The sequence below is a fragment of the Manis pentadactyla genome, chromosome 10 (assembly GCF_030020395.1).
Source record: "Manis pentadactyla isolate mManPen7 chromosome 10, mManPen7.hap1, whole genome shotgun sequence".
NCBI classification, from domain to species: Eukaryota; Metazoa; Chordata; class Mammalia; order Pholidota; family Manidae; genus Manis; species Manis pentadactyla.
Window position 1 is genome coordinate 119,845,145 of NC_080028.1, and position 23,319 is coordinate 119,868,463.

The following is a 23,319-nucleotide window of genomic DNA, read 5'->3' on the forward strand; positions in this document are numbered from 1 at the left end:
ACTTCTCGTCTCCTCACAGGGCAGAAAGGGGGTGAGGAATCTCTCCCTAGAGTCTTTTTAATGTGCTAATCCCATTCGTGGGGGATTCACCCCCATGACCTCCCAAAGGCCCCATCTCTTAATGCCATCACTTTGGGGGTTAGGATTTCAGCATATGTACTTGAGGGGGACACAAACATTCACAGAAGGTTCATCTTGCTTGTTTACTTCCCTCACGGATCACTGACCTGTACTGTCTGACGTCCAGTGACTTGAAAACCATTATTTCCTGTATTTCCCCTGTTCTTTTAGGTATTTTATGCAGCAGGGTATATCTGATCCCTGTCACTCCATCCTGATCAAAGCAGAAGTCTTGATTTTATTTAATTCTAATTAATTTAAATTTAAATAGTCACATGTGGCTACTGGCTTCTGAACTGGACAGCACAGGCTGAGAGTGTCCATCAGCACATTGGACATACTCCTTTACACATTTGTCTCCCCATACTAGGCTGCAAGCTCCTTAACGAAACATACCGTTCATTTATGTAGTCTTAGCCCTAAGTTTATAATAGATATTCAAATAATTGTTGAATGAAAGGCTGAAGGATATAGTTTTATTAGAAGTTTTTTTATTATTTCTCTTTTTATGGAAGTATAGTTAACATCACAATATAGTGGTTAAACAATTACACACATTATGAAAATGCCAGCTATGATGTCTAGTTACCATCTGTCACCATATAAAGTTACTACAATATTATTGACTGTTTTCCCTATATTGCACTTTTTATCCCCATGACTTGTTTTATTTTATGTTTTGATATTTTTTATTGACATATAATTGAGATACAATATTGTGTCAGTTTCAATAGCGATTTGATGGTTTTCTACATTACCAAATGCTCACCCCAAGAGTGAAGTTATGAGTACATTTTTTAAATACTGGCTTTGAAGAAATCTTAGAAATCAACCAGTCCAATCCCCTCATTTTACAGATGAAGAAAATAAAGCCCAGGGAGATTGCACAATCTGTCCAAGGTTGTTCAGCCATATTGAGTCAAACCAGGGATGAGAACCTGGCCTTCCTGCTCCCCAATCCAGTGATTATTTTGCTATACACACTTTATGCAATAAAGAGACTCAATGTAATTGTGAGTTTTAGAACATGAGATTCATTTTGCTTTGTTACAACACCAAGAGTTTCCAGTTGGTCATTGAATTTAATTTTATTATTTAACCACTAAAATAAAAGAGTTTTATAAGTCAGTTGTGGTTCCCTTGCAATGTCAAAATGCTGTTGTCACAAATGAGTCCATGTGTGTAACTGGGGAAATCAGAACAATGTCAATTTCTTGGTTTTGGTAGTATAATGTTAACATTGGGAGAAGTTGGGGGAAGGGCACATGGGACCTCCCCATACATTTCTTAGAAACCTCCTCTGAATTTATAATTATTTTAAAATAAAAAGATAAAAACACAGGCTATTGAGTAGAAAACTAACATGTTTTTCTTACTTTACATTTAAAAGGGACCCAAAAAAATGCGGTTGTAATGAGAAGAATTGGCCACAGGGTGTCACTACTGGTCTGCCACAGCGCTCTAAAAACTTTTTTTTTTTTTCCCCCTTTCCCCTAAACAAGGCGCGATTCATGAAGGGACCTGGCCGTATTAAAGAATAAACTGCTATATTCAAACATTCTGATTGGGAACACTATAAATTACCAACATCCTACTTTTTTTTAGGTGAAAACAGAAAAACTCTAAGAAAGGAATAGAGTTTAAAAAAGGCAAATAGGACATTCTCTGGAGGAACCTTGCTTCTCAAAATGTGGTCCCTGGGCCGGGAGCACTGGCATGGCCTAAGAATTTGTAAGAAGTGCAAAACCTTTGGCCCTACCCTAGATCTACCGAATTAGATTCCTAACAAATTCAGAGTGCCTATGCTGCTGGACCACAGAACCACAATTTGAGTTTAAGAGTTTAGAAGAGATAATATGGACGGGGCATGTAAAATACCAGCTGCTGCCAACACAATAAAAACTTCCTGCTGCCAATACAGTAAAACCTTCCTAATTTGGAGCTCACTAAATCAGAATTATAATTTAATTCGGACTGAATATTGCAGGCCAATAGTTTATGCACCATGCAATATTATACCCACACAATTTACACAGAGATGTGTATACACATAAAATAAATAAATTGTATTAAATATTTACTACATATCAAACTTTGGTTCTGATCTTGGGGAAAAAAAAAACTTAGATAACTCAGTTTAGAAACTTAGGCCAAAAATATTAAATCATGGTTGACACTGACCTGTTGAATTTTTTTGATGAAATAATATATTGTATTATCATTGAATAATTACTGAATTCCAAGAATGTATCAGAGGTCACCTCCTTTCTTTAGACTGAAGTTGTTGAGATGCATAAAGTTTACCAAGGTGCTCAGAATATTCTGCAATAAAGCTTTCAGAGTTTAATGGGAAAACATTTTACTTTTTCCTCCCTAGCATTTTTACTTCTTAACCTTCGGGTACTGAGGTTGTTTTAGATCTACTTCTTTTTCTTTCTTCTTGCAGTTCACAAATGCAGTTCACTTTTCCCATATCCTTCTCCTCATTTTGTAAATGAGCTATAATAAATATTTAGTGTTCCTCTTGGGTCTTTTGCCTTTAAAAATGGCAATATGAATGAATAGCTTCTTAGTATGAATAGCTTTTGTCTACAAAATCAGCAGTTTCTCACTGATTTAAAGCTATTTTACTTTGCGGCCTTTTAAGAATTTACTTCATTGCCTTCATGAAACAAGTCATTTCCAGAGCTGCTACTTTTATTTTTTAATTGTGGTAAAAAGCACGTAACACAAAATTCACCACTGGAACCGCTACTTTTGTTTGTAAACACAGTGAACTTTGCTCAGCTTTGGCTTCCTGGAAGGACAGTTTGCTCCCTGGCTGATCACATCTTATTGTTTACTTGTCCTTCCTTGTTTCTGCATTTTGTTCCCTGGCCTTTTCTCTGATTTTATCAGTTCCTGCTTTATTTCCTCCTGGGCTGGTCACTTTTCTCACTCTGATGTTTTCATCAGAACATATATACTGCTATCTAAATACTGCCTGATTTTCATAACTAACTGTCTGACGTCATAACATTACATGCCTACTTTTTGACTTTCATATTTTCTAAGAGCTTTCATGCTACATAGAAATCTTCTGGAGTGCTTTTTAAATTGCCCCCTTAGAATCTCCACATTGCAGACCAATGGTCATCAAGAGCACATGTCCATGACCAGCTTCTTTACATCCACCAACAATTGCCTATTCTGCTAGGCTTTGGGTTAATTTCTTACTGGCAAATTGCCTTTTGTAGAGTATGTATATAGTAGTGGAAAGCATTTCTAAGGAAATACATATACAAAAATAAATTCTATTGTATTAGTTGAACATCTCTGTTCCAATCACTAACAGATACAATGTTGAGGGGAAAAGATTCTTGCCCTGGCCTTCATGGAGTTTGCAGTCTGTTGAGGGAGACAAATAGCAATCAAATAATATAGAAACAAATGCAACTTTGCCCTTCTGTAATCTTCTATCCAGTGCCAAGAGGGAGGCACACAATGTACTAAATGTCTCTGCTAACAGACTGACTTACTCAGGACAGTTAGAGGTCTCGCTAAGGAAGTATCCCACGGGGGAGCCATGAGTTGGGTTGGTGACATGCTGTGTTGGAAATGCTCCTGAGATATCCAAGAAGAGATGCAAGCTAGGCAGTTGAACATACAGGGGTGGGGCTTAGAGCCGTGGTCTGGGCTAGAGATACATGCGAGAGCCATCAGAGTGTGTAGGACAGTGGAATCCAGAAACATGATGAGCTTGAGATTGCCTAGGAGAGTCAAGAATTGAACAGGAGAGGGCATATGTTTACTTTCTTGTATCAGTTATGGTTTTGGACACACATGCATTCAGGCATAATCTTCTTCCCTATTTCTTGGTGGGGTTGATACCATCCTCAGCTCCAGTCATCATTGTTCAACATGATACGTACAACACACTCGTCTAGCATCCCCTTGGCCTCAGTATTGATTCAGGATGGCCATAGCCCTCGCTCTGGCCAATGACAGTCAGGCCCTGGGTATTTGTGGGAATTTTTCTAAAATCACATCTTTGTGGGGGTTGCTGAGAAGATGTCACATAGGCCTGGAACTGCTAGCAGCTCACCTGCCCCCACAAGGGGAGGGCCTGCCTGAGGATGGAAAGCAGAATTGACAGAAAAAGTAGATTCTGGTGACATTGAGACCAACTTTATGTGGACGATAGTTCCGTGAGCTCATAAATTCACTTTCTGCCTTAACCTAGTTTAAGTAGAGTTTACTACCTAAAGATCACTTGTAACTGAAAGTTCTTGACATACCTTTTTGTGAACTCCTTCAAAGAAAACACCAGTAAAGGGCTTTGAGATACCCCCAAAGAGTATCTGATTCCCTAAGACTTTGATTCCCCCTTGCCAGAGAGATTTTGTAGCTAGATTTTGATCTCCTCCTATGAAAAAATAATGCCAAGCCACTGCAGTGTGTACTGTGGATAAACTAGCAGATGGGAAACCAATCCCTCTGATCAAAACTGAAGAGAAGCAATGTAGGGCTCCCTGACGATGAAGATGAGGTGGGGGAAATTAGCATTTGAATAGAGAAGAATAGGAAACATTTCCAAAGTCACAGAGAACCCAGGAATGTCTAAAACTTGGATGTGTTTTTTCTAAAAAGACATGGGAGATTTAAGTCCATCCTGTAATAAATTCGTGTGAGATATCCTTACGTGAAAATTTTGGTTGAGTTTTCCTCCAAAAAACAATACACACACCCACACACCGCACACACCTCTTCTAATGAAGACACGCTCATGCTTGAAGGTTGGATATTGACTGGAAGGGAGCAGAGCCGGCTCAAGTTTTTTGTTTTTTTTTTAATATTTAAAATTTACAGCACAACCAGATTAGCATGATACAGATTGGGAATTGATTCCTTTTTGCAAATGTCTATAAAATACGTTGCTTTTAATATTTGCTATCAGTCAGTCTAGGCTGGCAGATGTAGGTTTGTACTAAGTACATTTTATAACAACTTCACAGGAGGGAAAAAATGATTTAGGATGTATTTCTGGAAACATCCAAGTGCTGACTCAAGAGAGGTGTTATGTACTGTTTATATTTATGGTTTCTGTGAATTTCCTAATAAGCCTTGGTACCCACCCAAAAGACATAAAAGGCTGCATAAAATTTGTGATCCTTGAGCATGTTAAAAAGGAATGTTACAACTCTATTGTAGATTAGTTGGATTAAAGGAGCCTGTTTCCTTTAATTGAGACATTAGGTATATTTTAAATTACAGTGTCAGTGAGTTTTCTTGTGATTTCATGTTAATTCTCATTTGCACATGTCCCAGCAATCTCACATGTTAAAAGACAAGGATCTTGAACTAGACATCCCAGCACATCAAGTGCCCTTAGTCTGTGTTTTTGCTCCATCACAGTGGGGTCCTGTGCTCCTTCCTGTTCTATGGTCCGTGTCCCAAACTCACATCTTGGGGACGGACCTTCAAACATCGCATTTAATTCAAAGTATCTTACATGTAGGAACCAGGACTGGTAGAGTTGGTAGCTAGCAAACTGCCCTGAATATAGCTGGCATTGGTATTTGTTGAACAGATGAATGAAGTTCCCTGGAGTCTATCCACCATCCCAGAGGGACCAGTTCCAGATGGCTTGAGTTCTAGAGGCTGGAGGCAGCAGAAATTATGAGCAGAACTAACTCCATAATCAGAGGATAGGGGGAGGAAAATCAGCCGGAAATAGGTATCCAGCAGAAGACAAAACACGGGGCAAAAAGAAGTAGGGGAAAGAATTGGATCAGGGTCTGGAAAAGGAGCATTCCGGATTGCTCAGGCTCCTGATTTTTCAGAAGCTACTAGGAATTGGATTCATTAGGGCACTGATCCCATGTGTAAGCTCCACCCTTATTACCTGGATTCTTTTGAATATTAAATGTATTGTCTCTCCAAATACAAGAGGGAACAGTGTGATACGTTGCGGCATTAAACTTCTATCAAATACTCGGCTGCGATCCAAAGAGAGTTACTTCACAAAGATCTGGTCTCCTACTAGTGTTCAGAGTAACCTTCAGGAGAGCTCCTAAGAATTACTGGAAAAATTGCTGACAAAATCGAAAGTCATATCATCTCACAAATTATATATGTATCTGTTCCTTTCTTTTCTTGGATAATTAAGGGTTCTCTTGCCTTATACAATGTTAGGAGCTAGCTGGCAGTTAGTTACACATTTAACATGATATCCAGGCAACCAGCCAATGGGCAGAGTTTTTAGCAAGCCATTTTTCAAAGCTGAAGAGCATGTGGTAAATACCAAGAGAAAGTAAAGAGGAAGCAAATGCATGATCCAGATAAAACCAACTAAGCCAAAGAAAGGGATATTTTTTGTATCTTTCTTATACTCCAACATTTCATAAAAGCATAGTTGGAAAGTAGTCTGATTAATTCATGGTAGATTATACAATTCACTTATTGAGAAGGAATATAACAACATTAAGCTTTCTTACCTTGTACTTTAAGGTTCCCGCACAGATTCCCATATAACTACAGACAAAATTCAATGTACGGGGCTTGTTGATGAATCATGAGGTCATCTGGTAAACTTGTAGCATAGATCTTTCCGGTTCTGAGTGCTACAGAATTGGGGGTTTTCCTTTTCTGGCACAGGTATGTGACATTTACAAACAGATTTTTATTATCCTTTCATAGTTTAGATTGTCCTGGTAGTCAATCCAGTTCCATAGACAATCCACTATAATGGCCCCACGACTGAGGGTTTATCTCCTTGGCTCTGTGTTTAATCCAGTGACTCTCATTTTTTTCTGCTTCAGTTCACCTAAGAATTTTGTCGCCCTTCCATCATGCCCTCAGGAGCAGTTTCTCCAAAGCCAGGGGGACTGGGGAACTGCCTCACCACATCTGGGGTTGGGGTGGTGCAAGTGCCCTTCACACCCCTACGATTAGGCTGGGAGTGATTGCCCAGTCATTCATCTACACCTCCAGGGAAGGGTAACTGCTTGTTCTTGAACACCCTCTCTGTTCTAGGTGCCTTACATGTTTGCAATCCTCCCACGCCAGAGGGATCATTATATTCATTTCAAAATGATGAACTCAAGACTCTTGAGAGGTAAGAAACTGACGTAGGGCCATCCAGATGGGTAAGGAGCAAGTTGGGACTTAACCCGCATTTCCTCGACTCCAAAGTCCATCCCTTTCTACCATTTACTACCTCCTAACAGCTAATTCTTTCTTAGATGTTCACCACCTTAGGCCATTTGGGCTGCTCTATTAGAGTACCACTGGGAGGCTTAACCAACATTTATTTTTCACAGTTCTGCGGGATGAGAAGCCTGAGATTAAGGGTGCTCTCAGATCAGGGTATCTGGTGAAACTCTCTCCGTAGCTTGCAGATGGCCATCTTGTTGTGTAGTCAAATGGTGGAGCGAGAAATCATCTCTCTTGTATCTCTTTCACAAGGGCACTGATCCCATGTGTAAACTCCACCCTTATTACCTAATCACCTCCCAATGGCCCCACATCCTAACATTATCACACTGGGGGTTAGGATTTCAACACAGGACTTTGAGGGGACACAAACATTCAGTCCATAACGTTTACTTTATATTTATTTAGAGGAGCTTGAGTGAGAGAACATGGTATGTATCACAACATAGAACATCTTTTCCTTTGGAGAGAACTTAGGATGTGAATATATACAAATAAACAGAAAAACTGCTTTTGTCACTTGTGCATGCCAGCTGCTGCTGGGAATCTTGGAGAGCTTTAGATATGTAAAACAGAATCACCATTGCCATTACTGCCTGGGTGTGGGGAGCAGCTACCCAGAGACCCCGCGGCCCAAGGGGAAACCACTCCCATTTTCAGATGAGTTCTAGGATATGGACTTCTTTCACAAGGACACCTAATTTGGTGCCAGCTGAAAGGAAAACCAGGGCAACCAGGAATAGTCTACTGTGTGGACTCCTCATGCAGCTGAGAAATAAGAGGTAGGGCCACATGCAGAGAAGGAGCCCAGGGTGAGCGCAGAGACTGAACTCACAAAGCGGTAGAACAGACCTCAGGAAAAAACGAACCTATAGAAAAAGATCAGCCTACTCTTTAGAACACAACACTTCTGGTGATAGGAACTCTGATACACTCTGAGGCGAGGTCTTGGATTATCTGGATGGGCCTGATGTAATCACAAGGGGACTTAGGAGGGAAAGAAGAAAGCAAGAGTCAGAGGCAGTGTGACAAGGGAAGCAGTCGGTGCATGGGAGGGCACAGTGAGAAAGGCTCCACGGACCGTTGCTGGCTGTGGAGTGGAAGCAGGGGCCACGAGCCAAGGAATGCAGGGGGGCCCCGGAAGCTGGAGAGGCCAGAGAACAGATTCTCTCCCAGAGCCTCCAGAAGGAACCAGCCCTGCTGACACCTTGACCTCGGCTCAGTGACACCCAGGTCAGACTTCAGACCCCCAGAGCTGTAAGATAATAAATATGTATTATTTTAAGCCACAGCTTAAACAATTTGTTACAGCAACTACAGGAAACGAATACAATTCCATCAAGTTTTTCCTCGTGCTGGCAGAATAATGTCCAACCAAGGCAGCTTTACATGGCCCTTCAGGGCAGGCTCACCTTGCCTCATCTCCCACCCAGCTGTCTGTGCATCTTTTTTTTTTCTTTTGGTATCATTAATATACAATTACATGAGCAACGTTGTGGTTACTAGATTCCTCTCATTTGTCTGTGCATCTGTATGGAGGTAATTAAAATTAAGTGAAACCATAAGGGTGGCCCTAATCCAAATGATGGTTGTCCTTATTAAGAAGAGAAAAAGGCACCAGGGATGTGTGTGCATGTCCTGGAAAAGCCATTTGGGGACACATAGAGACAGTGGCAGTCTCCAAGCCAAGGAGGGTGACAGCCCTGCGAACAACTTGATCTTGGACTCCCTGCCACCAGATCCATGAGGAAACTAATCTTGTTTAAGGCGCCAGACCTGGTATTTTGTTATGACAGCTGGAGCGGACTCATGCACCTCCCTTGGAAATCTGCATCCCCAGACCATGTAAGAGCCACCTAGCTAGTCTCCCTGCTCCCTGTCTTGTCCCTCTTACACCCTAGTCTCTGCATGGGGGCTGGAGAGAACTTACTAAGTCAGATGATGACATTCCTAATTCTGACTGCTCAACCAGTGATTCCCATGCTATGCAGAACAAACTCCAAATTCCAAATTGTGGCTGGTCTGTCACTGGGGCCTTTCTCGCCTATAGGCCTTTCCTGTTTCCCAGACACCAAGCTCTGGCCTCGGGGCCTTTGCACTTGCTCTTTGCTCTGCCTGGGCACATGTACCACCTCTGCAGGCTGTCACCTTCCCTGACACATCCGCCCTCTAGTGCAGCCTTCCCATCACTGCCACGTCACCCTGCTTTCCTCTCTTTGGTTTTCACGGCCCGAAAATGGCCTCCTTTGTGTCCTTGTGGGTCTGTGCCCCACTGCCCTCCGATTATGGGGCCGAGGCTCTGCCTTGCCGACGGTTGAGCTCCAGAGCACCGTGCAGAGCCCTGCCCGCAGGGGAACCTGGCTGTTTAAAATACAGGTGATGAGGTGGCATGTGGGCGGGGACCTGAAGGACGGAGCCAGGCCCTCCAAGAGCCAGAAGAAGGGACTGGACCCGGCTGTCCTTCCATCCGAGCCGCGCTGCGTTCCGTGAGCTGTCATCTTAGGAATGGGGACAATAATGGTCGTTCTGCGGCTCCAAAGAGCTGCTCTGCGCGCTGCAGGAAGCACTGCATAAGGATTCACTGAAGAGTCTCCCCCGGGAAGCTTCCTGATTCCCGAAACTAGGTCAGTTCCCGGTTAGACGCGGCCCCGGCCGCCCGCTCCGCTCCGGGAACCGCGCCGCACGTTTTAACCACACATCCGCGCCCGTCACTCAGCAGGCCGGGTGCGTCCCGCGCACAACGCGCCCCGCCCGGGGGGATTGCGCGCCGCCTCCGGGGCCGCCCAGGGCCCGCGCAGCGAACGGTCGCCTTCGCCCGGCCCGACGTGGCGCCTCCACCGCCCCCGGCGCGACGCTCGCGGGCGCAGCCAATGGCGGCTGCTCCCGGACGGCGGGCGCGGCCTCCGGCCGCCAGGGGGCGCCGCGCGGGCGTAGGGAGCCGCTGCTGCCGCCGGTCGCGGAGGGAAGCTACGAGCGAGCACCCAGGCCGCCCCGCCGCCTGCCGCCGCCCGCCGCCCGCCGCCCCGCGCGGCCGCCCCGCAGGTAGGTGGGCGCCGGGACCCCGGGCTCCGCCGCTGTCCCCGCCCGCACGCGCGCCCGCCGCCGCCTCGTGTTCGCGCGCGGCCGTTAACCGACTCCGGGGGAGGGGCGGCCCCGCAGGCGCCCCACAAAGGGCACGCGGCCCCCCGGGACGCGCCGGAGCTCGGCGGCCGGTGGGCGCGAGGGCCGGACCCCTGCATGCCCTGCCCGCGTGCGTTTTGCATTTCCGTTGGCCAGACACCTCCTCCCTGGCTGTGTAACTCAAAACGACATGCACTTTTTCCTTATTTGTGTCTGTTCTGGTGATGGCGGGTCCCCTAATTCAGTATCTGGGGCTCGGGGGCGGGAAGGATGCTCGCGCGGTGCCTGGCTCATGTATTTCGAGTTAATACCGCTCCTTTTTTTTTTTTTTTTTTTTGCGCGCGGGTCTCACATCTAGGCCGGGCGGAGACTGGCTTCCTGTCTTTATTGTGGATGCCGAGACTGCCGGGTTTGGGGTTTCTTTTCCCCACCCTTCCAGAATGAAGACCTGTCAGTTCTCATTAGCGCGCATTTCCTGCCGGGGATGGTCATCGTAGGGGTGTGGTCAAGCTGGAAGGCGCTGGCAGGGCCCAGAGGTTGCGCCTGCGCCCTGATTGGTGAATTTATCTGTAGTTGGGTATTTTTCCCGTTTCCCCCCTCGCACCCCAGTCTCGCCTCCACCCCTTCATGTTCAGGGCTGAAAGAATGTACCCGTGTTAGGTATTTAAAGACGGAGGATCTGCTTAAACTCGGCCTGCGCTGCCCCGGAAGGTGACCACAGGCCACTCGGGACTGTTGAGCACTTGGAATGTGGCTGGACGGAATTGAGATGTGTTCCCGGTGGAACAGACCCACCTGATTTTAAAGACTTAGTATAGGGGGAAAAAGTAAAATACCTCACTCAAAGTTTGTTACGCTAAAATAATACATGTTGAAATGATAATATTTTCAACATGCTGGGGTAACTAAAATATATTATTAACATTAACCTTGCTGGTTTGTTTTTTTTTAATGTACTCTCTTAACGTGGCTTTTGAAAACGGAAGATTAGGTATATGGCTGGCATTACGTTTCTATTGGACAGGGATCAAATAGAGCATTTGAATGGGGGCAGGGTGGCTGGAGCCCATGCCATCTGCTTATCTTTTCCTGGTCTCTGATGGCATGTCACCTCCTGTACCCTAGACTCTCAAGGAACCCCCTGCCTCTTCTCATCCTCAGCTGAACCAAACTGTTGATCTGGCTGCACAATGAGGAGCTTGTCCGAATTTGCAGAATAATTCAAGTTAATGGACAGAATTTTCTTTGTTGAAAATTCTCTCTGCTGTGTACGGGAACCTGGACATAGTTGCATTAAGGTTCAACTCAGATTCAGATCAGGAGTTATCGAGGCTGAATATTATCAGTATTTGTGTGTGTGTGTGTGCTGCAAAGAGCATGTTAATTTTCAGAGCCTGTGCTACCTAAATGAACTGGAAATCTAATGCTTTCCTTCAAGTTACTTGGGTCATCCCTGACCCATACCCTTCCTTTCCCATTCTTCAGATACTGTCAGTTTTTGCCATAAAAAATGGTGCATCTCAGCTATATTGTCCCACAGTTCTTGATTTTGATCTATTTAAAGACCTGCCAATTTGGGTGGGTTAAATTGGTGTTGCAGGAGGTAGGGAGTCAGTTACAATAGACTCTCCAGTCTAGGAATGTTGAGAGTAGCTGTAGGTTTGGAGCATTCCAGTAAAGGACTAGGAGATAGAAACAAAGAAACAAAAGGCATCTATACCCTGTGGCCTGGAATAATCTAGAACAGGCTTTCTAGAGTAAGCTCGATATGCAGAAACTTGTTTTCTAGATAATATCTTGAGGTGTGTTTGTTTTAGTGAAAATATTTTTCCTCCAGAATCTAGGATTGGAAATGAAGTTTGTCTTCTCTGAGGTGTGAGGTGTTTATAAATCAAGGAAAAAAACTTAGGATGAGATTTTTAGGAGTTAGAGAAATATTAAAATATCAATCCAGAAGTTTTAAAATTAATGTTTGTGATTAATACATCTGTTTAAAGTCACACACACACACACACACACACACACACACACACACACACACACACACACACACACTTATTAAGTGAGGTGATTTCTTAGATATAAAGAAACGAGGCTACTTATCTTTACCAGGTTTTGTCCCACCAGGAAATTTGTTTTTTTATTTTGCTCTGAGGTTAGCGATGTGTTATTTTAGTTAATTATTGTTAATTAATTCACATACTTTAGGAAGCTTCAGACGTGTAATGCATCCAGCAAGGGAGAGGCAGAAAATTTGTTTCACAAGTTGAAAAAAATGGAACCTTTGTGTTTTATTAGCATACCTTAGTTTGGAGCAGGATATTGATCTGGCGTGTCAGAAGACGTCATCGGCGGTCCTGGGCATGTCACTGTTGGTCAGGCTGACTGGGCAAACTATTTTGTGTTGAAGCTTTCACATCTTTTTCATTGATTGCTCCCATACAGAGTTTCTGTATGAGTTGTGTGTCTGTGCCTCAGCAGGTCTGGGCACTGTAGGAGGCCCTCAGCCTCACTTGTGTCTGACAGCGATTTCAAAATGAGTAGCTCTTGGGGGCAGAATGAGGGGACCTGGCAAAAATACGGAATCACCTTCCTCATGTTGTGTTAGCATAACCTCTGTGAGGTTTTCATTTTCGGTAGAAGGAAACAATTGGCTCATAATGTATTCAGCTAGGAGTCACTGTTTCAGGACGGCATGGAACATCTGTAACAATGTTTCACCGCCTGAGCTGTAGTTTCTGAGGGTTGCGCTGTATCCACTGGCTTTTGTGTTACACAGTGAGCTAACACACTGTTGTAAGGGTTGCCAGGAATGCTCTTTTAGCAACTTTTTATTTGTTACTGTCACTACACAGAAAGGCTTGCATCTGAAGATAGAATTGAACTCAGACTAGTAATTATAATTTTTCACTAGAAACTTAGGAATACCTTTTTAGACAAAAATACAAGCACCGTGCACATGCCCTAGGGTATATGTCTAGCCCTATGTATGTCTTATAAGTTAGGGTGTTTTTATTCCTTGTGTCTAAACAGTGTCACTAGGAATGGGGCCTATTTCCGTGTGAAGATTTTCCTGGGAGTGGTGCACTGATTCCCAGTGTCCAACGCGTTCTTGGGAAACCCTCTGCATTGTCGAAGTTGCTTTAAATGGTGTCTCTTGAACACATCACTGTGTGTGCCTGCCTGTGCAGGGGTGTGTTCATTCTGTTCCTCTCCAATGGCTTTAGACTGCCCACCTGTCTGTACGGTTGTAATTTGTCTCTCAGGGCCCAGCCCAGGGCCAACTTGGTCGCGCCCTCAGCCCGATGTCACTGGCTCTGACAGCGCAGACTAGCATGGTGGAGAAGAATTCGGGCCTGGAGCCGGGCTGTCTGGCTCTGAAACCTAGCTCTGCCACTTCCTAGCTGTGTGATCCTGGACTGCCTGTGTCTCTGCTCTGTGCTTCCATTTCCTCACAGTACCCATCTCTCAAAAGTTATTATGAAGATTAAATGCTTTAATACATGTAAAGTACTTAGCACGATGCCTGGCATCTAGTAAAAGCACTATTGTTAGCTATTTCTGTCTATACAACATGTCACAATCACGTTTCACTTACCTGGTGTCTCCTGTTAACGAGAGCTAGTTTCTGTAGTTATTGTGTAAGACCAGAATTTCATGGTTATGAATATGTTGTCTAATTACCAGTATTGTACATTGTACTAGTCGTTAGTGTCATGAATTTCACCTAACAGGCGCTGAGTAAATACTTAAGGGATAATAATGAAGGTCGAGGAAACCTCTCCTCCTTAGGTGAAACTTCAGAATGAGTACCTGATTTAAAATCGGCTGATTCCAGAAAGATGATGTTCCAGCTTGCAAGTTTAATTTAATGAAATCCATATTACATTGGGTTTCTTGCTTTAAAATGTACCTGTTCAAAGCCCATTTCCTTTTTGCTGAAGGAGAGGAGGCTGTGGCTGACTTGCTTTTCCCTGTTGGTGATGAATGAAGCCCGTCACTGACCTCCTGGAGCCACTTAGTGTTTCGGGTTTTCCACTTGGCCGCTGTCTCTGGGAGACTTTCTCTGGTCCCCCAGGGGGGGTGGAGGCAGAGCATGCCACAGCCAGCTCTGCTTGCGTCCCCTTACTTCTTCTCGGGCCCCTCCTTTGTCACACTTGCCTTTTTGTGAAGAGTTGTACCAGGTTTTAACTCTCAGGCCTCTGAATTTCAAGTGAAGTGTTCTCTGTACATTCCATTCAAATACAGGTTGACCTGGACCCAGATATTTTAATATAGTTGACCCTTGAACAACATGGGTTTGAAATGCACAGGTCTACCTACATGCAGATTTTTTTCAGTAAATATATTGGAAAATTTTCTGGAGATTTGTGACAATTTGAGAAAGCATCTTTTCTTCTCTAGCTTACTTTGTTGAAAAAATACAAGTATTACACATATACAAACTGTGTTATTTGGCTGTTTATGTTATTGGTAAGGTTTCTGGTCAACAGGAGGCTATTAGCATTAGGTTTGGGGGGAGTCAAAAGTTACACATGGATTTTCAACTGCACAGGGGTGGTACCCCTAACCCCTGCCATTATTCAGGGGTCAACTTGAATCAGGACTAAGGCAAAGAACCTCTGGATATGATGATGGTGTAACAATCTAGGGTAGTAAAGGAAGGCCTCTAAAGGTGGCGTTTAAGCCAAAACTCCAAGATGAAAAGGAGCCAGCTCTCTTCAGATGTGGGAAGTGTGTTACGGGCAGAGGGAACAGCAAACACGACACCTCAGAAGCAGAGAGCCCTTGCCTCCTCCTAGGAACCCACTGGCCAGTGTGGCAGGAGCTGAGTGAGGGCGCCTGGATGAGGGTGGTGTGGAAAGAGGTCTCAAAGATCCTCCCAGATCTGGTTGGTCATGGTAAGGAGTCAAGGTGATTTATTGTAATTGCCTCAGGAAGCCGTTGAAGGATTTTTGGCAGGGCTATAATAATGATGTATGTGTTTGAAAGAGCATTCCTTTTTGTGTAGTGTGGAAATTGGTTGAGGGCAGGGATGGTACAGAGAACTGGGAGCTTAGAAGTGGGCAAGGGGATGGTGTCATCCACTTGAGATGGTGTGCCTGGGGTGTGGTGGTGGAGGGAGTTGGGAGAAGTGTCAGATTTGGGGCGCCCTGCATGTCAGTATCATTAGTAGGCTTTGTCAGCAGATTGGTTGATATGAAGAGTGAGAGAAAGAAGAGCTTAATGTCAGGTTCTGGCTGGAGTAACTGGCTAGAAGGTGGTTTCCCTACTGAATAGATGAGATTGGGCAAAGAGTTAGGATTAGGAGAAGGGCCCAGGATCAGGTCCATTCAAGGTAGAAATGCTGAGTGAAAGTCACAGATCCAGAATTTGGTGTGTGATGAAGGTGGCCTTACACATGTCAGTGTAGAATAGATGCCTTTTTGTAAGTCATGTTTGGGCAGCTGGGTAGCTACTTGGGAGGAAATACATACATCCTTCCAGCAAACTGTGGGAGCAGGGGGGAGATTACATTTTTTTAATATAAAAAAACAGTACTATAAGAAAGCTTGGAGAAGTATTTTCTAATATACAAGTGGTGAAAGGTATTTCTTAGATATGTCAAAATCCAGAGGCCATAAAAGAAAATGCTGATACATTCAGCTAAACAGAAAAGTTCCACTGTCAGAAAGTACTAAAACCGAAGACAAAAGATTGACATCAGTTTGGGAAAAAGAATAACAACATCACAGAGGGCTACTTCCCTCAACATTTAAAGAGCCTGCATAAATAAGAAAAGCTCTACCTGGAAGGAAAATGGGCAGAAGACATGAGAAACAATTCACGGAAAATGGTACGATTGGCTCTTAAATCTGAAGAGATGTTCAGTGTTACCATCAATAGAAAGACCCAGAGAAGCGCACCACACCGTCACACCATTGTTTCTCACCTCTCTGGTGACAGAGACAAAAACACTTGGTAATTCCTTGGTGAAGAAGGAACCCTCATACATTGCTGATGGGCAGGATCGTTTGTTATATACCTTAGCAGTAGCCGATAAACATGTATTTCTTCAAAGATATACGTATATGAAATGTCCTGTGTACCTGGGGAACCTTATAGACTGGAAACAACCAAGATGTCCATCTCCAAGGGCCTGGTGAAACTGTTACAACCATGTCAGGGAACACAGCCGCTAGAGCAGCTGTCTATGTCCTGATATGGAATGACCTCCAAGACTAGGTACTGTGTGAAAAAAGCAAGGTGCAGAACGTGTTCTCAGCCCCAGTTTGTATAAAAAATAACATATACGTAGGGTATTTTCAACTTTTTGTTTTGAAGTAATTATAGACTCACAGGGAATTGCAGGAGTATATAGAGTCCCATGAAGCCTCCATCCACTTCCCCCAATGGTGCCGTCTCGTGTATCTGTTTTGTCAATACCAAAGCCAGGAAACTGACTTTAGTTCAGTACCGGTAACCAAACTACAGACCTTACTCAGCTCTCACCAGTTTTTACACACACTTGTGTGTGTGTGTGTAGCTATTTTATTTATATTATGCAGTTTTATTGCATGCACAGATGCATGTTACCGCCGCCATAATCGAGATACAGTATTGTTCCGAAGACTGTCTTTGTCAGGATGCAGGAGAGGCTAGTTACAGTGGTTCAAGACGGGCAAATGGCGCCTGAACGACAGGGTTGGAAAGGAGACATTCCTTTTCGCTGTCATATTAAAATGCTACCTTTTAAACAGCTGGCGATGTCAGTGAGACATCCAAGTAGAACTGTCAAGAAGGCAGAGGATCTCAAGCTCTGCCCAGGTAGGAACATGGGGCTTTGTCAGCGGCCCCCGCTGAGGGTATTTAACATCTGCACGGTACAGGGGTTCCTTGAGGGGAGAGTGTGGCTGGGAGAGATGGGGTGGGGGGGTGTCTGATGAAGCCCTAGGGCTCTACGTTTAGAGGTCAGCTGGCGATGAAGTCCCATTTTCAAGGAGGGAGTGGGCACCTATCTTACCATGTGCTGCTGAGTTTGGGTAAGGAAAGTGGCTGTCAGGTTAACTTTATCAAATTCTTTCTCCCTTTAAACTTGAGGCCAGATTTTAACAGGATCCAAAAATAAGATGGTGTATGAAGCATTTATCTTTTCTTTCTTTCAAAATGGGAGGGAGGTTTATTTCACAGGTAAAATTGACCTTTGGTGGAAGAACTCAGAGCAGTGAATGCCTGGGGTGGGGGTGGCAGGGGTTGGCTCGAAAGCGGCATGAGAGAACTTTCTGGAGTGACAGTAATGGTGTAGCCTGATTGGGTCTGGGTTACACAAGTATATCATTGTTCAAAACTTGACTTAAAATGTGTTCAGTTTACCTTAAAAAAAACCAAACAAATATTGAGCTCTAGAGTGATGTATGTCCTAAAGTGTTTAGTGGTGAAGGATGATTGCTATCTGTAATTTGTTGTTCGTTGTGAGCAATTTTTAACTTTGTGTGTAAGATTTTTAAAAATAAAAATTCTGGGGAAAAAACTGCAGAACATGAAATGCTCTGTCATATCATATTTAAATACCACCTGATAATTATGTTTCCCAAATCTTTAAACATGTAAAGGGGGTGTGTATTTCACGCCATTGAGAGTGTGTGTCTTATTTCCTTTTAATCTCTTAACTTGAGTTGTCAGCTCTTTGCCACATGCCCTTTGTCCTTAAGAGGTTGAGGTTCAAGGTTTTCTAGTGCTTTTTGGGGAAACAGCTCTAAGGCTATTAACTTATGGGATTATCATTACCCAGGAGTCCCTTCTTAGCCAACAGATTTACTTTTTGAGTGAACCTCAAACTAATTCCCCACTGTGGCTCTAACAGTTTGAGAGAAAGGTGTACTATTCATTGAAGAGAGAGTTCTTGCTGCTGGTGTCCTTTTCTTTTGTCACTGACCTTCCTGCCTGACTGCCTTGGGGCCCCCGAGTGCTACCCTGGGTGCATTTGAGCTCTCACAGTTCTGACTCTGAATCGCCCCTGCTTTAAATAAAATAGAAAAAAGGCCTGGTGGTCCCTTAAGTCATCTTTCCAAGGAAGTCCTCAGAGGCTATATAGGCTTTTAAAAAAATAATTTTTTTTCCTTCAAAGGTAATTCATTGAGAAGGTTCAAGAAAAAGAGTTGTAGAGGTATGCGGTGAAGAGGCACTCTCCCACCGTGCCCCCAGTTCTCTGTGATTCCATCTGGAGCTGTTCCATGTATACACAAGCGAATATGAATACACAGTCCCCCCATTTTGAACACAACTGGATCACATTGTGGACACTTGGCATCTTACCTCTTTTTTTTCCAGCACAATTTATTCAGACACTTCCTTTTCGACAGGCATTTAGTTATTTTTCAATCTTTTTCTCTTACGAAGAGTGCTTCCTTAAATAACTTTGTACATACAAGTATGAATTACTGTTATTTTTTTGTTACGGATCTGGTGAGACACGCACAAGTAGACGAGCAGCACGGGCCCCCATCAACCTCCCTGTCGTCCAGCTGGAGTGGCTTTCCGTATTTTTGGTGCTCTTGTTTTCTTCCCACCTGTTCATTCCCCTTTAAGCCAGACTATCTTAAAAACAAATCCCAGAAATAATGCCACTTTATGCCAGTGTCATGGGCTTTGCCATCTTTTTATTTTGGAAAGTTTCAAACACATACAAGGCAGAAAGAATCCCGATAGTGTCCCCAGTTATCAAAATTCGGCTTTTTTATCCCTGCCCCTCTACCCTTTTAGAAAATTTGCTGCAGTATTTCAGGCAAATTCCAGGTACTAATACAGCCTTTCATATGTAAACACTACAATAAAGTACCAACTTTTAGGTGTAAGATCAAAATACTTATAACTGACAGTATCTAAAAGATGAAAAGAATTAGCACCATTTATCAGCCTTTGGGGTATTCCAACCTCCGTCCACACTCCTGTACTTTGATAAACGTAGATTAGAACTACCAATGGCAAGCAATGATGAAACTAAAACATTTCAGCCATCCACTTGAAGCGTGGGTGTGATTTCCCCGTCTGTCACATGGGGCCAGATACACGGTTTAAGCGATGAGGTGTCATCTTAGGGTTACAGCTCAGTGATTCTCAGCCCGGGTGATTGTGCTTCCCAGCCAGGGGACCTTTAACAATATGTGGAGATGTTTTTCGTTGTCATGACTGGGGGAGGTGGTGCTCCTGGCATTTAGTGGGTAGAGGCCGGGGATGTTGCTAAAATCCTACAGTGCATAGGTTGGCCCCATATTAAAGAATTATGTGGCACAACAACATGGATGGAGCTGGAGGGTATTATGCTCAGTGAAATAAGCCAGGCGGAGAAAGACAAGTACCAAATGATTTCACTCATCTGTAGAGTATAACCACAAAGCAAAAACTGAAGGAGCAAAACAGCAGCAGACTCACAGAACCCAAGAATAACTAACAGTTACCAAAGGGAAAGGGGTTGGGCAGGTGGGTGGGAGGGGAGGGAGGAGGGGATTAAGGAGTATTATGATTAGCACACATAATATGGGGGGGCAGGGGGAAGGCAGTATAGCAGAGGAGACAAGTAGTGACCCTATAGCATCTTACTACGCTGATGGACAGTGATGTAATGGGGTAAGTGTGGGGACTTGATAATAGGGGAATGTAGTAACCACAGTGTTGCTCATGTGAAACCTGAGCATAAGGTTGTATATCAATGATATCTTTATTAAAAAAAAAAGAGAACTATGGAAAAAAAAAGAATGTGGCAGAAACTGCTGAGATTGAAAGGCTCTATCCAGTTTGGGATTTTGTGAAATGATGTTTTATCACAGATCTCTTCCCTGTGGTTCTGCTTTAACTTTTTGGGAACAGCTTGATCAACATGGATTAGTGGGGGTAGATAGCAGTAATCTTGACTTGTGTTACACTGAAAGTAAACCCTTCCCTGCCAGAAAATTCCAGTCTAAGTAACTTCATTTATTCTATCAGTTGTATCAACAAGCATTGTTTCGGAAGTTTGTGTAACAAAATAACATAAGGTTTCAACTCCTCACAAGGAAGTCCAACTCCCTCGGAGGCAAGCGGATGTGAAACCTTTTTACTTCTGGAGAGATTCCAGAAGCAAAACAAGGCTGGGACTGTTTTAGTGGCAGCTTACACATGCATATAGACAGGGAAGAAATACAACCTGTAGCCAGAGGAGGTAGAGAAGTGGGGAGGAGAGAAATGACTTTTCATGGAGGTTGCTTGGGAGGGACGTGCAGTCTCTCTGGCTGTTCAGCCTCAAGGAGTGTGAAAACCTTGTGGTCATCTGTGCTGATCAGTAGGGGTAACTTGGGGGATTCTTGGCTTTAAGGACCAGAATTAAGTCCACGGAGGTGGACAGGTCCACAGTGAACTGTGTGACAAGACCTCACATTATGGGGTTTTTACTTGGTGTCCAGGAACCCTGGTGCCCTCTGTAACTTTGGGCCTTGTTTCCTTCCAGACTGCTCATTTAGAGAGTGGATGTGTGGGATAACATGTGCAGTGTGCCCGAGGAGAGAAGAAGAAGGCAGCACGACATTACGGAAGGACTGCAGTTCATACAGTAAGGGCTCAGCTCGCGCCCCTGTTCTTGCCGCTCAGCGATTCTTGGCTCTGCGTGTTGTTGAGGTTAATAAACCTCCAGTGGGGTTTAATAAGTCCCGGGAATTTGGGTTAGAACTTAGATGTTATGTCCCAGCAGTAGTTTTTGCTCTTGTACATTTGATTCCTTTGCGTTGTGAAGTGGATCTTACTGTCACTGATTTTCAGTGTCCCTGAGAATGTCAGAGTGAGGAATTTGAACCTCCTCTTGTAAGAACAGTTCTGAAGAGTGAAAAGTGACTGCACACGAACATCTCTCGGCTCAGAGGCCTTCTGTGAGCAGACAGGTCTGTTCAGGAGCTTTGTCTCTAACTGACCTTCTTAAAGCCCATCAGTGACAAGACAGGCCACAGCTTGGGCGGCGGTGTCCAGGCAGAAGGGCCTCTGGAATCTTCCTGGGAAGGAGACAGTCTTTTCCTCTGTACTACAGGAAATTGGATCTAATAATATCAGTGGTCCTGTACTATTTTTAAACTTTTTTGGTATTTGAAGAATTAGGCTTTCTTTTAGTAGAAGTAGGCTCGAAAGGCAAGTGTTATACTTACTCAAGAAAATACACAGGAATAGCTGTAGATTTTTTTTCATGACTACAGTTATATATGAAAAATGGTAGTAAAGGAAAATAGATCTTTAAAATGTGCTTTGAACAAGTGGCAAGCCAATAGAACTGCAGTTTTAAGACGACTTCTGGAGGAACAAATCCTGGTAAGAGCCTGATAATTAAAATTAATTTGTTTCTTCTTCTTAGGTCACCGCTGTCATATCCAGGAACACAGGAACAATATGCGGTAATGACTCTGGGAAGGTCCACAAGTAGCTTGTGAATTACAGTAAATAGCAGGGGTTGTGGGCCAAATTGGCCTGTTGTCTGTTCTTGTAAATAAAGTTTTATTGGAACACAGCCACACACATTTGTTTATTATTATCTATGGCTGCTTTCATGACATGTGGTAGTTGAGACAGAGTCCATATGGTCCACAAAGCCTAAATTTTTTACCATTAGGGCATTTACAGAAAAAGTTCTCTGACCCCTTACATATATAGGACAGCATTGCGTTTTTGGCATGCTTGGACAGTTGTCTTATGTTTTCTTTCCTCTGTTAGTATAGTTTTGAAGTAACTTATCCTTTTGAGCTCCTTGAAAATTACTTCTGGCCTACCTCTCATTTCATCAAAAACAAGTGGGACAAAATACATTGAGAATAGTGCAGAGTATCTTCTATTTTCTGTTAGGAGAAGACAAGTTCTAACAGTAGTAAAGGGTGACTGGTTAATAAGAGAGGGAAGAGCTAGAGATGATCTGTTGAGTTAGAGAAAGCAAGCCCAGTTCACTGGGTCTTGGACTGAAGGCCTGTGTCTCTACAGACTGTTGTACTCACTCACCTGTGGCTTTTTGTTTACGAGGGTTTGATGCTTCTGGATGTCACTTCTTTCTGCCTCTCTCCCTCCCTCTCCTTTCTTTCTGTCTCTCTCTCTCTTCTTCCCTTCCTCTCTCTGAACAGAGATAGAATCAAAGTATTATGGCTTAGAAATGCCCTGGAACAATCTGCTCATTTTGCAATTCACTTTATAATCCTTTCATTTTGCAAATGTGGAACTGGGGTCCAAAGAGGTTAACTGGCGAGTCACAAGTCACCTTAACTGTTGAAGGTTGATTTGTTGAGGTTTCTTTATTATTTTCATCAGCTTATACATGAATTCATAAAACGAGAAAGAAGACTTGAGTATTTATCTGATCTTGTGATAGAAACAGAATTTTAAAATGTCCAGGCAATGGTAGAAATCATGAAGGGACCTTAAGAACTTTTGTACATACCAACAGAATGTGTATACTTGTATGCAGAAGGTTTAATATCCTTCCCCGCTAAGTCATGTGAACAGACATTTACAAAAGAAACCCTCTGGTCCATAAAAATGTGGGGGAGTTCAACCTCATGGTAACCAGACATCCAAATAAAAAAGGATATTGTTTTTCACCTAGAAATCGGTGGAGATTTTATGTGCATGCACACACAGGTGCACACATGCTAGAAAACAACCAGAAACATTCATTGTTACTGCGTTTTTGGAAGGCAATTTAGAAATACTAGTCAGAAGCCTTAAAATGCTCCTTTCTGACCTGGAGTTCCCATGTGTGGTCATTTATCCTGGGCATGGGCTTGGAGAGCTGAGCAAATACTCATAAGGTACTTTTGTTGCATTTTTCCTAATAATGATAAATTGAATTTTCTCTTGAAAACGCAAGATGAAGCCCTAGTTGAGGTAGCCATGACTTGGCCTGGA

The 23,319-nt window shown here is 43.6% G+C and overlaps 1 protein-coding gene across 3 annotated transcripts in view; it reads left to right on the forward strand.

Moving 5' to 3' along the window:
• The first annotated feature begins 9,643 nt into the window (after positions 1-9,643).
• ZC3H7A (zinc finger CCCH-type containing 7A) overlaps positions 9,644-23,319 on the forward strand; it is a 36,697-nt gene continuing 23,021 nt past the window's right edge. Inside the window, exons 1-3 of one of the 3 annotated variants that reach the window (XM_036881387.2) lie at positions 9,644-9,938; positions 20,897-20,998; positions 21,785-21,824. In XM_036881387.2, the coding sequence (XP_036737282.1) occupies positions 20,931-20,998; positions 21,785-21,824 (108 nt within the window). In that variant the 5' untranslated portion in view covers positions 9,644-9,938; positions 20,897-20,930. Of the gene's footprint in view, positions 9,939-9,968; positions 10,357-20,896; positions 20,999-21,784; positions 21,842-23,319 lie in introns of those variants that run through there. The other 2 variants (XM_036881388.2, XM_057487575.1) reach the window with 2 other exon arrangements.